The sequence below is a fragment of the Phlebotomus papatasi genome, chromosome 1, assembly GCF_024763615.1.
Source record: "Phlebotomus papatasi isolate M1 chromosome 1, Ppap_2.1, whole genome shotgun sequence".
Lineage (NCBI taxonomy): Eukaryota > Metazoa > Arthropoda > Insecta > Diptera > Psychodidae > Phlebotomus > Phlebotomus papatasi.
The window spans coordinates 111341781-111355305 of record NC_077222.1 but is presented as its reverse complement, the minus strand read 5'-3'; the positions used below and the strand labels follow the sequence as shown (position 1 = coordinate 111355305).

The window sequence follows — 13525 nt, the reverse complement described above, 5'->3', positions numbered from 1 at the left end:
TATTTTTTTATTTCAAATAAAAAGACAAAAATAATAAACAATTAAACTGTTCTACGCAAGTAAATTTATGGCTAAAGTTGTGCCCCTGTAATATTTAATGAGCGCAGATCTATTCACGCTAATGTCCTCCCTAGTTAAATAATAGAGATATTCATATATCACTAAATTCTATTCTAAGAATTTTGAGGTTCCCAGGTTTTTATTATTTTAATATCTGAACGGTCTCCGTTAGGGAGAAGTGGGACATCTGGCCTCTTCCCCTCAATTCCTATGTTCACCAAGCGAGATACATGACTGATAGGCTTTGGCACACTTAGGTGAGTGATAGAATATTAGATAACCAACTCCACTGGGAAGTCACGAAACTCAGGCTAAAGCGGTCTTCAGACTAGAGGTTTAGTCAAGTTCCAGAAGATCTCAGAATCCTAAATGGCAACCAATTTTATTGCTTTTTCAGAATCCATTAGGTCATTCATTCTTAAAAATCTAATAATACATTAAATTTCCCAAAATACTGATAAGATATTATAACAGTTAAGCCATATGGCTAAGCCTTAGGTCTGAAGCCCATATAACAAACAAGGGATCTGATCCCCGTAAAAGCAAGAGTCTCCAGGACTGGAGGAAGTTTATCACAATGTAATTTAGCTTAGCAATTAGTTTGTTGAACTAAATTATATCATGGTAAAGTCCAGTCCCATTTAAAAATAGGAGAAAACTCTCTTTCAAAGGTGTTCTACTTCCTCCTAGGTCTTTCCTACATCTGAAGTTGTAGTCTAGTAGTTTATTGAACGTTGCGAAACTCGCCTCATTACAGGTATTTTCCCCGAATTTGAAAGTTATTCAAAGATAAGTTTTTAAATTATTAAAATGATACATAATTTTATTTTGAAATATCTTCTTTAATTCGAACAGGATTCTTGTTAGAATTTCAAGATGTCAACGTATCAATTCTTTTGAGGTTTCCTGGTGAGATCGATAGCGAAGTCGTTGGCATACGCATTAGAGTAGTATGCAGAAATAAATTTGAGTTGAATTGAAATACTTCCCTAAACTATGAAAACATTTACTGATCAGCAAACATAGTAATTTTTTCCAAAAATGTTGCCGAATGTTCTTGATAATCTGGATAAGATGCAGGAGCATTAAATGTTATTAATTTAAAAAGATCAATTGCTATTATTCTACTATAGAATAATGCACTCAATGTACTCATTTACTTATTAGCGATTTTAATTAAAGTCTTAGGATTTTAATCCGTCTTCCGTATATAGGCCAAGTAAACGCTTACAGGATTTATTACTCTTGATGGTTACGTAATTTCAATCCAGATCTTGGTCCGCAAGAGATTTACACAGAACTATGCTGAATTAAGATCTAATCCTTGACCATACAAATATGTTTGTTTTAGACCAAGGGTTTACACCAGTTTCCAAAGGTTCTTAATTTCTAAATAATAAGGATTAACATATATTTTTCATTTTGCCTGCAAACAAATTATTGGACATAACCTATATGGTAAAAAAAGTTAAAACTTAGTTCAGAAGATCGTTGAGTAGGGCCATTGTTCAGTGTTCTTAATCGTGATTCTCTGAGATTTGAAGAAGTTGTTTGATACTGAGCTAAGATAAATTTATTTAAACTTGAGTTGAATCCTTTTCTGATGCGTGATTGAACAAATAATGTACTGAACGTAGGGATAAAGGGTTAAAGAAATTACTCATAAAAGTTGGATAGGGGATATTGTCGTGCATAAAGCCCTGCTTCTTGAAATTGAGAGGCTTCAGTCCCGAGATTCAAAGGGCTACTACATGAGCGAAGACAGACTCCCTAAAAAAGCTTCGAAACTCGAAGGATCTCACCAAGAAATGTCCTAAAATTCAAAACTGAAAACTTCCTGAATGCTGAGCTGATCTTTTATTTATTCCGTAATACATGTTTCAGATCTAACTCAGCCATAGAGCTTAACTTCTCTAATTTCCTTTGAGTCAAGATTTTTTTTATAAAATCTAATTTAGGATTGTATTGATTAGAAATGATCTTTTAAATTCTGAATGCCCAATAAAATTGGTCGCTATTTACGCTAAATTGATCGCTATGTTTTGGTCGGGAACTGGGCTAAACCTATAGGGTCTGAAAACCGCAGAGATAAACACTTTGGAAATAGATGAATAGTTCTTTGCCGTAAATACGTTAACCCAATATAGGTTTCATTACCCAATAGGATTCTCAACTAGAATGTAGCCTGTTAACTACGTGAATAACTTGAACAGAAGGTTGATCCTTAAATATTCACTTCAAGGGTTTACTGATACTTCGAAGAAACCTGCGGATTCTACAAGACTGAATAGTTGGTCTACCGATTAGACGATCTTTAACCTACGGTTTATTAGCTGAGAGTAAGGGAAAGTGCCCATACTTTACACGGTCCCAAGCTTTATAATGACTATATTTTCCCTACATTTCTGAATAAATGTGATTCTACGATATACGGAGATCTTGTCAGGAGCCTTCTCAAATTGAGATATCAGTAATATTTAAACTTGTTCTGTTTTTTGTGCATTGGTAATTTATGTTTGATGTGAACAGCCCCAAAGGCTCAACATGTGAAGTATACTCTTGTTGAATTTTATATTCCTAAAGATTGAATAAAATGAATTGAATTGAATATATTAAAAAAAAACAGGACACTTTCCCCCAGTTCTTAAAATATGGGTGCGATGAGTCACATTTATTAAAAGAGCATAGGTAAAATTTACTCATTATCAAGCTTGGAACCGTGCAAAGCATGGGAGCTAGTTCTTTGTCCTACAATATATTTTGAATATTTTTCGTGGATTTTCAGGAATATCTAGGGTCCTCAAAAGGCCCTAGAATTTTTTTTAAGTAAGTATTCCTCGGGTTCTTTACAAGTTTCCAAGTGTACCTAGGTACTAACGTACTTCGGTACTTAGTATTTGTAAAATATTCAAGCTACAATGGTGCCTAGTTAAGATACCAACATTTATTCTGTCCTGGGAACCCCTGACTCCAATCCTATACTCCTTATAATTCTGTGACAAAATGAAAGATCTGAAGGATCTTACGGATCCGACTAACTTTAAGTACCTTCAACACTTGTACACAAAGTGTGTGTGAAAATAACACCAAGATGAAACAAAGACATAGGTGATTGTGTGAATACCAAACATTCATGAATGAAAAGGAATAGATGAAGATAACATACAAACAAACAAACATACTTCTCTGAATGCATAAAACTGCGGTGCCGTCGGGTCCGTGATGGCCATTTTTGACTTGGCATACTCAATACGAATGGCCCCACGGTCTGATGACAGAAGGAAGGTGCCTTGGAGTGCGGCCATAGCGCCGGCTGCGCAGCCGGAATCTTTGAATTCAACAAATGCTACGGGAATGCTACCCGGTTGTGAACCTTTTGAGTGCATTCGGAGGCGACAAAAGCCAGGCAAACTGTGCATAATATCAGTATAATAAAATTACAGTAATCCAAAGAAAAGAAAAAAATTAAAATCATCAAGAGTGAGAGAAAGACATCCTCTCCAAGGTTTCTTTCTAACTATTAAGAGGGGTTATGTGGGTTAATCTAAAGTCCTTTTTTCCACCAATTTACTCAACTATGCTTCGAATTAAAGTGTTTGTTGTTCCAAGTGGCTTGGCTTTGTTTCACGCAAGAATTCACATGGCAACAGCGTTGCTAATTTAATTAGAAAATGTTGTTGGGGACATTTTAGTTGAAGCTTTTAAGATAAAATCACATAAATCATCAAATACATAAGTGTTATCATTAAATGCTGCCACTATTTAAATCAAAGCTATGTAGGGAGAGGTGGGACTACATTGAAAACATTTTTTTTCTCATATTTTTAAAGTCATATTTGAATTTAAATACAGAATTGTTTAGTCTATCTCAATTGCATTATAATAAAACCCAGCTTCCTTTAGAAGTATTCGAAAAAATAGCATTTTCAATGTAGCCCCAGCTCAATATAGTCCCACTTCCCCCTATGTATAAATAGACTATCATCCGGAAAGCAAGACCGCATTATGACAATTTCTTTTCTTTCGATTTTGAACATTTCAAAATTTTTCAAACCTATTTTTCAAATTGCGAATAAAAATATATGCAGAAAAGAATTTTAAGGTTAGAGCAGAATCACATTGACAGCAAAATGCTGGCTGTCACCGTCTAAGCCTCACTCTATTTCGTTAATTTACGCAATTTAAATGCAATTCTTATGCAAATTCTCAATCAGCGTTTTACCTTATCTCATATACTCGGTGGTATTGGAGAAAATAATAAAAGAAAATTTAAGAAATAAAACGAAAATACGATAAATGATGAGCAAAAAAACTGTACGATTAATTTCTCGTGCAGATTTTTTTAGTCACCGTTTATCGTATTTGCGTTTTATTTCTTCAATTTTCAAATGCGTAAATTAACGAAATACGGTGAGGTTTTAACGGTGACAATGAGCATTTTACTGTCAATGTGATTCTGCCCTTAATGTGATTTTTCTATTAATTTTTCAATTAGAAATATATAGAGGAAAAAGCGCAAAATTATGGATAATTTAATTTAAATAAAAATGCATATCAATTTCCAAATTTCACATTGCATTTTCCCAGTAAATGAGATTAATATTGAATAGCATAAGTAAATTGCTCAATTAAATATTTCAAGTGAACTTTAAACTAAATTAATTGACAGGATGGTAGAATTGGAAGCATTTTAGCTTCTCTCAACAAATAATATTACACTTAATGGACTTTTCCAAATAGTGAAAAGTAACCATAAGTACCTTAAAATGTTAATTTTAAATTGAATACACATTCTTTGGGAAGACAAAAATGCATTTTCCCAAATATTTTATTCATTGCATTTAAATTAATATTTGGTTTTTAATGTTTATTCATTAAAAAGCTTATTGCAGTTTTTTTTGTATGGTCAGTTCAAAATGGAATATCAGCACTGTTGCCAAGTGTGGAAACTGCAAAAAAAGAAATTAAGCCAATTTTGCCAGATTAAGTGAGCGTGATTAAAGTAATAAATATAATGTGTAGTATGAATAAATAATATTTTCGTTGATTGAGAAAATAAAAAAAAAGTGATTAATGGAGTGATGGCTGAATATATTTTTGACATGAATATTCCCAAGAGGGGAAATGGTAACGCTAAAGCACAATTTCCACCCTTGTAACCCCACAATGATTTATATCTGTCAATCCGCTAATTGACAGTGAATTGATAAAGGGAAGGACCCTTCTGAGTTTGGGGAGTTTTTCTTGTTTCTGAAGTTTTCTTTTGTGCAGAAATAATTATTTGTTTAAAGGTCGTAGTCAATTTGTCTGTCAATTCTTCAAAGTGTCAATCAATTCAAAGAGTTGGGAATTTAAATGCAAGTATACCTAAACTTAACTCATTAAATCTATTTCTCGTACATTTGTAATGAAACCAACATCCACCCTCAATTTGACTCCTGTTCTAGAACTTTTCATGAGGTACAAAGGTTGATTGGAAAGTTGGTGCTTTTAATGAATTCTTAGTAATTTCAGTATCATATTAGGTGAGATTCTTAACAATCTCACCTACTATAATCCTAACAAAATTTCATGTCGTCCGATCGACCTCAAATTTGGCCAAAATGTGTTTCAGCACTTCCTGATCACGAATATATACGTGGCTAATTTACGTTCCCGGCCGGCCGGCCGCTCTTTGGAGCTTAATAGCTCCTAAACTAAAAAAGATATCGACTTGCGGTTTTCGGCAAAGGTTATATATCGGGTGAAAATTGCAACTTGGTGCATTGACCCCCCACCCCCCACCCCTCCTTCCGCCATTTTGAAGACCCCCCTTTTTTTTGTTTTCTCAATAGCTCCGCCCCTATAGCATCGAGCGGGCTCAAATTTTAGTATGTTATAGCTGGGCCTTAGAGCTTTCCATCAATACTAAACTTAAGGTCCCCTGACCCCCCAGACCCGAGCTATAAGGGTCCAAAAAAAATTTCTTAAAATGGCCATAACTCCGGTTCTAATTATCAGAATTTAAAAAGTGAGGGCTTTTTGGAAAGCTCTCGTGAAATGCCACTTCTCCTTCTAACATCGCAAGTTCATAAAACCACCGCTAGGGGCGCTATTATTAAAAAGAAAATTTTTAAATCTTATAAGTTAAATAACTCAAAAATTCCATTGTGCATCGGGCTGAAATTTTAGTATGTTGTAGCCGTTGATTATACCTATCAAACAAAAAAACCTTAAGTCGATCCATAACCCCTGACCCGAGCTATAAGGGGTCAAAGTTCGAACATTGACCGGCCTCTATCTCCGGTTCTAATTAACATATCGACCTAAATTTTACCTTTTTGGTTTCGTCTCGATGAGCACTTTCAGATGGAAGTTCAAAAAGTCACCATAGGTGGCGCTGTGATAGCGTCAAAATTCATCGAAATTCAAAGTCACTTTTCTCAAAAACGGCATTGTGCAAGTTAATGAAATTTTAGTATGTTGTAGTCCAGTCTAGGACGTTTCCAAAATGGTGCGTATGCGCGCTGTGGTTTCAATAGAACCGGAGATATGAGGGGTCAAAGTTCACGAAATTCAAAAAATCATATCTCCGGTTCTATGTGACCGATTTTGATGAATGAGGGCTTAAACGAAAGATCTCACCAAATGCTACAACTTTCTAGAATATTTGAACTTCGTGGGACCAACACCAGGGGCGCCACAGTCGAAAAACCAATTTCAATATCACATAACCTCAATTATCTCGACTGTCGCTGAACCAATTTTGATGATTACTTCGACATAATTGTAGAGCACATTTGTCTCTACATTTCGTCCATACATCATTTTCCGCTCAGACTACGCTATCACTTAGATTTTGCCGTTTAAATGTGAAAAAATTGATTTTTCCCATAATAACGCTTTGAAATCACTCAAGATGCCAATTTGACTGCCTCTACTCCACAAAGACACTTAAAATATGGTTTTAAATGGAAAGTCCCACAAAATACAACAATTCTTTGATATAGTTGAAGTTCAACAAATGACTACTTGGGGCACTCTGGATGAAAAAACGAGTTAAGAAACAAAAAACCTCGATTATCTTGGCTTCTGAGTAATCGATGAGATCATGTTCTATGGGAAAATTATAGAGAACATTCTTGTCTATATTTCACCCATATATCACTTTTCTGTCAGTCCATCCAAATCCTTGATATTTTAGTTTAAATACAAAATTTGTATAATTTCACGAATTTGATTCAAGATAACTGAATGGCGTCTCCCAACTTCAGCTCCAAATCGAATTTGCATGCACTCCGAGTTAGCTCACGTTAAGAATCTCACCTACATAAGCCGGTTAGGATTATCTGTCCCTTTTAGACGAAAATTGTATGTAGTCTGGCTATATTCACTCTTATTAAGTGTTTGAAGTGTGTTGCAGTCTTTTTCTGTTGTTTATTGATTTATTCATCTTTCAAATAATTGAAAGTATGGTTTTTTCAAAATTATTTTATTTAACAGAATATTGGTCAAAATATTCCTAAGGCCTAAGACCTGGCCTAAGGGATTCAAAGGGGTGGGGAAAGCTGTGCACAGAAAAGAATAAAACTGTAGTCTTTTGTATTCTCTTTTCTTTTTCTTAAATTTATGTACTTTAATTCAGCAAATTATTGGGAATTTAGTCAAATTTATAAGACTGGTTCTTGCAGGCAATTAGGTGCATTTTGAGCCTAATTGCTCCCATCAAATATATTGACTAATATATTATCAAATATTTCAATATTTTTGGTAGCCTAATGCCTAATTCCTGAACGGGATATAATGCAAATATGTAAGCCCTGTTGGGGCTCATCTGAATAAATCTAAGGCTTATATAAAATGTAAAACTGAGGCTGGTACCCATTTCAACTTCCTGGGAGGGAACTGTTCACGGCGACTGATGCTCAGTCACTGAACTAATGAGGCTAATTGCCATAAGCAACCCGCCTAGGGATGGTAGGGGTTGGACGTATCAAAGGAATAAAGGATTTAGATTTCTGGGATACAGCCGTCAACAGGGTTGAGAGGTGTCGAATAGGCCGTACGCTCTACAAACATCATAATTATTAATCTAGCATAAAATAAGTAATTTATGGCAAAAAATAGGATAAACAAAGTCAATAAATTAAAGATAAAAAAGATAAAGTACCAGTTTGTCATCCGCATGCATCGGACGCATCACTGTGACTATCAAGTTTTTTGCGTTGGTTTTTAAGTTTTTCTGTGTTTTTATTAAATGTCTTCGTGTGTGGTCTGCAAAGGGAAAACTACCCGTGGAAACGATTCTGTGGAGTGCGTCTCTTGTAAGGGTATATTTCACGAGAAGTGCCTCAAATTGACTGTAGCGGCTTTGACGGCGATCTCTCAGGGAAAGGCGACCTTCAGGTGCAATCCTTGTAAATCTATAAGAAGGACCTCTATATCAAGTGAACCACCCAATATAGTGTCTGTTTGCAATAGACTGGATGATTTAGCATCGTCAGTTCATCAGAGGTTCGATGATTTATTGAGGGAAATTAGAGAAGAAAATCTGGAATTGCGCAAGAGACACATGGAATTGGAGGAAAAAAATGTGCTGAACGATAAGAGGATTGCTCAGTTGGAGAAACAAGTTTGGCGCCTCACACTGGAAGCCGATAGTCGGGTTCAGAGAGAGTTTTCGTCTACACTGGAGATACAGCATGTACCGGTTGATATGGAGCAACAAGATCATGTGGAACTCTCAATTGATGTTCTCAAAAATGCTTTGGATGTAGATGTAAATCAATCGGACATTAGGAGTGCACAGTTGAAAAAATTTAAAGATGGAAAAAATGGAAATATGCTTCTGGTTGAGTTTTCTAATGTGGGAGTGAAGAACAAAATCATATCTGCCAGGAGGGAAAGGAACAAAGTCAACAACTATAAGGGAATCTTTCTGAATGGACCACAAGGAGCATCCAAAAGAATATTCATCAATGAGAGACTAACTGTGCGGAAGAGGGAACTGCTGAAGGCTGCGAAGGACTGGAAAGGAAAGCTGGATTTTAAATTTGTGTGGGTCGACGGCGGTGTGATCAGGATGAGACGCAGAGAGGGGGAAAGGGCTTTTGTTATTGATTCATTCGACGACTTCGAAAAGTTAAAACAAGTGACGTAAAATCTTTATTTATTTAATTTTTTCTTAATTTACTTTTGTAAACGGGCAAATGCTGCATTGCGGTTTAGTGATTCAAAATATTCGGAGTTTGAGAAGGAATTTTGATGTGTTTCTGGCCACCTTGAAGGCCGAGAATCTTGTGGCTGATATAATTTGTTTGACTGAGGTCTGGGTTGAGAGTGGTGAGGTTTGTCTATATAATTTGCCGGGATACAAAGTGCTGCACAAATGCAATGATCAGTACAGATCTGGGGGAGTCGTTGTTTATATTAGGAATAATCTCGTTTGCAGAATTTGTCCTGTCGTTTTTCAGTCTGCGGATGCATTGTGTATTGATGTAGGATGTGGTGATGCAATGTTCACATTGTTATGTTTGTACCGTCTACATAGCTTTTCGGTATCGCAATTTTTAACGGAAATGGACACTTGCGTGAATGAGATCAGGTCTCTTAACGTCTATATTGTGGGAGACATGAATATTGATCTTATGGGGAATAGTAATGATTCAGATGAATTTGAAATTCTATTATCAAGCTATGGTTTTGATTCTTTAATAAATGAACCTACAAGGATTTCTGATCGTAGTGCGACTTGCATCGATCATATATGGGCCCGGAACAGAAGACTTTCTGATGTCTCAAATACAGCAAAAGTATTACACTTGGGGATCACGGATCATTCAATGCTTTCCCTTAGAATATTGGGGAATGTCCCGCAGCTTGGTAGTAGGGGAAATTCTTGTAGGAGGCTTAAAGTAGATTTTTCGGCCTTCAATGAGGCGTTAAGGCGTGAGGGATGGAGCGGAGTGCTAGATGAGGGGTGTGCTTCTGCTGCATTTGACGAATTTTTGAGTGTATTCCTGGAGTTATTGAGAAGATGTAGTAGTGTATCTCCTTCTGGTATCTCTGGGCCGCCTAGACAACCATGGATCTCTCCCAGGCTATGTCGTAAAATTAGAAATAAGAATTCTATACTTAAGAAGAGTAAGAGAAATCCTGAGAATGAACGACTTAAAAATTATTCGAGAAAGTTAGTTAAGAATATTAAAAAGGAAACGGCAGATTGTAGAAATGCATATTTTTTAAACAAGTTCAACAGGGCGCGGGGAGATATGAGAATGACTTGGGATACGCTCAATGAAATTTCTGGTAGGTGTCGGGGTCATGACCGAATTGAATCTGTTTTGGATGGGAATGGTGCCTTGTTGACTCAGCCTCGATTGATTGCCGAGGAATTTAACAACTTTTTTCTGGATGTCCCACGTAAGATAGCCGCACAAATTGAGACTCCTCTTGAGCCATGTAGAATTGAAGCTTTTAACCCAGAATCTTTGTTTCTTTTCCCTGTAACTGCCTTGGAGGTGTATAAAGTAATTTTTTCCCTGGAACCCTCGGCCTCTAGCGGGTATGATGAAGTAAATTGCACCGTTTTAAGAAGAGTTGCCTGGAATGTTGTAGATGTTTTGGGACATTTGGTCAATTTGTCCTTCCGGACAGGTGTATTCCCTGAGGCTCTGAAAAAAGCGGTAGTGGTTCCAATCCATAAAAAGGATAATAAACGAATGGTGGAAAATTATCGACCGATTTCTCTCTTATCTATCTTCTCAAAAATTTATGAAAAGTTAATGAAATCCCGCTTGGTTAGTTTTCTGACCAAACAGAAGTTTCTATCGGAGCATCAATTTGGCTTTAGAGAGGGAATGGGATGTGAGCAGGCTTTGGAGTCGTTTATCTGTAGGATTTCTCAAAATTTGAATGAGGGAAGAACAGTTGCGGCACTCTTTTTAGATGTTTGTAAGGCCTTCGACACGGTCAATCATGTCCTACTCCTGGAAAAAATGTTTGCTCTCGGGGTTCGGGGCACTGTGTATGAATGGTTTGGATCTTATCTTGCAGATAGAAAGCAGTGTGTCAGGATTGGCTCGGATCTAAGTAGTTACCGTAGCATGGAGTCTGGAGTGCCTCAGGGCTCCATCTTGGGTCCCATTCTGTTTATTATATATATTAATGATTTACATGACGTGGGTTTGCGGGGAATCCCGACCACTTACGCTGATGATCTGGCCATTACTTATTCCGGTTCTAATGTGGACTCAGTTGTGAAGGATATGGAGGGGGACTTGGTCAGGGTGAAGCAATGGTTCGACCAACATTTGATGCTGTTAAGTCAAAAGTCTCGGTGCATGTTTTTCTCGTTAAGGGGATCTCCTGAGACTCCGGAGCTTCGCTCACATTCTGTGAGTTGTATCCCGGGTCCTGACGGGGACAGGGGGGACTGTGGGCCGGCTTGTTTTGCATTAGAGAGGGTTCCGGTATTCAGATATCTAGGTTTGAATTTGGACCAGTCATTGAGCTGGAAGGAGCACATAGACGAGTTGCGGTCTCATCTAAAACTTTCAATGAGATTCTGCTTTAGACTTAGAGGTACCTGTCCTAGAGATGTATTAAGGTCATATTATCATGCTATGGTGCAGTCGAAGTTACAGTATGCTCTTCCTTTTTGGGGTTCTGCCTACCCTACCCACCTGCGAGGTCTGTATGCGGGGCAACGTATGATCCTAAGAATTATGTCTTTTAGGAAAAGATTTGAAAGTGCCACACCACTGTTTATGAACTGGGACATTTTTACCCTGAGAGCTCTTTACGTCTATCGAACTATGAGAGTATTTTTCTATAGAAGTGGGCAGAGGGTGATTAGACCGCGTAATGCACTTCGTCTACGAGAGATTTATGTGGTGCCCAGACCTAGAAAAGAATTTTTCAAACATTCTTTCTCTTATTGTGCTCCTAAAATCGCAAACACCTTATTGATGATGCATGGTGGCACCTCTATCTCGTTTAATGACTTAAGGAGATTTCTGTTGAGAACTTCGGAACCTCTTATGAATATGATGCTGATCTAAAGACCTGTTGATTTTTTTTTTTTTTTTGACAACCTCTCACGCCTCGACCTTTCCTTTGCTTTTTTTGTTTGATTTTTTTTTCTCATGTATTTTTTTTTCTCTTTGACTTTCTTCTTTTGTTTTTGTTTTTGGTGGACGCTGAAATTTCATAGTGGCGATTAGGCTGTGAAACGGATTCTGTACCGTGACTTCACTCTCAGGTGCCTTTATCTAATTGGGGGTGGTCCTTTAAGGAGACAATCTGCTGAACATACGATGGTGTTCAATGGCCTGGCCCGTAGGCCGTTGCTGGAGTGGGATCTCTCTCTTCCGGCTTCACCGGTCTCTCTGGTTCCACATCTTTGTGAAGCTCAGGCCTGCGACAGTTGGGTCTGACTTTTTGTCTCCGGGAATCTCTCCTTTTCATTTCTTGGTGGGCAGTGTTGATGCGGTGCGTCATCCTAAGTACCCATCTATTCGCGGCTGTTTTTAAGGCTGCCTACTTTTTTTTTTTTATTTTCTCATACTTGTTAGTTAAAAGTAGCTCTAGCTAACAAAGTCGCTTGACTTCAAACATTTTTTCATTATTTTTTTATTATTATTATTACTATTCGTCACACGCGGGCGATTGCCCAAATGGCTGACAGCTCCTACGAGCTAGCCAGAAAAAAAAAATTTATTTTTTTTTTCTTCTCTCAATGCGTTCTGCAAGTTTTACATATAAAAGCGGCATTCCAACGGTATATTAACTAAATAAATTGAAATTGTAAAGTAATTATGATCATCCTATGGATGTATGGCATATACAACCTGAGAAGGAGTTTTCCACCGTTTTCACTCTGGAGTAGGTTGGTAACCAACGCTTAGACGGCGGTGGCCGCAGAAAAATATTTGCAATTTTAATTATTTATGTATCGCAGAGCATTGATGACAATAAATCTATCTAAATCTATCTATCTAATAAATGTAAAAAGGGAGGCTCACTATAAGAAGTAGTTCTGCAAACTTTTGTAAGGTGATGAGAATGCACAATACAATTCTTGTGCAAAAATTCTAAAACGTTTTTTTTATTTGAATAATTATACTGTGTAGTTCTTAAACTTTTAATGAATAGTTTTAAATAGTTACAGTGTATTAACTCTGCCATATAACCATAAAAAGTTTAACGTTAAGTTAAAGTTAAGTTTAAGTAACGTTAAGTAACGTTCAGTTTAAGTTTACACGAATTTGGCATTTTGAATTCAACTGCAGGTCATTCGAATTTGAGAGATTCAGGTTTAAGAGACTCTACTTTAGATGAGAGTTTGACATGTTATTCACCTCGAGTGACAGCTGTCATTTAAATTCAGTTTTTAAAAAGAGTAAAATGGTACTTGGTTTGGTTCTAGTCTAAACCATTAGCGGATAAATCTGCGAGAAGCAACTAGGGATTGATAGATTTATCT

At 36.8% G+C, this 13525-nt stretch overlaps 1 protein-coding gene across 1 annotated transcript in view; it reads right to left on the bottom strand.

Annotated features, from left to right (window-relative positions):
- The window catches only part of LOC129799281 (protein couch potato), a 322454-nt gene that overhangs the window by 12815 nt on the left and 296114 nt on the right, over positions 1-13525 (bottom strand). Inside the window, exon 9 of the mRNA XM_055843028.1 lies at positions 3243-3471. Coding sequence (XP_055699003.1) covers positions 3243-3471 — 229 coding nt within the window. The remainder of the gene's footprint in view (positions 1-3242; positions 3472-13525) is intronic.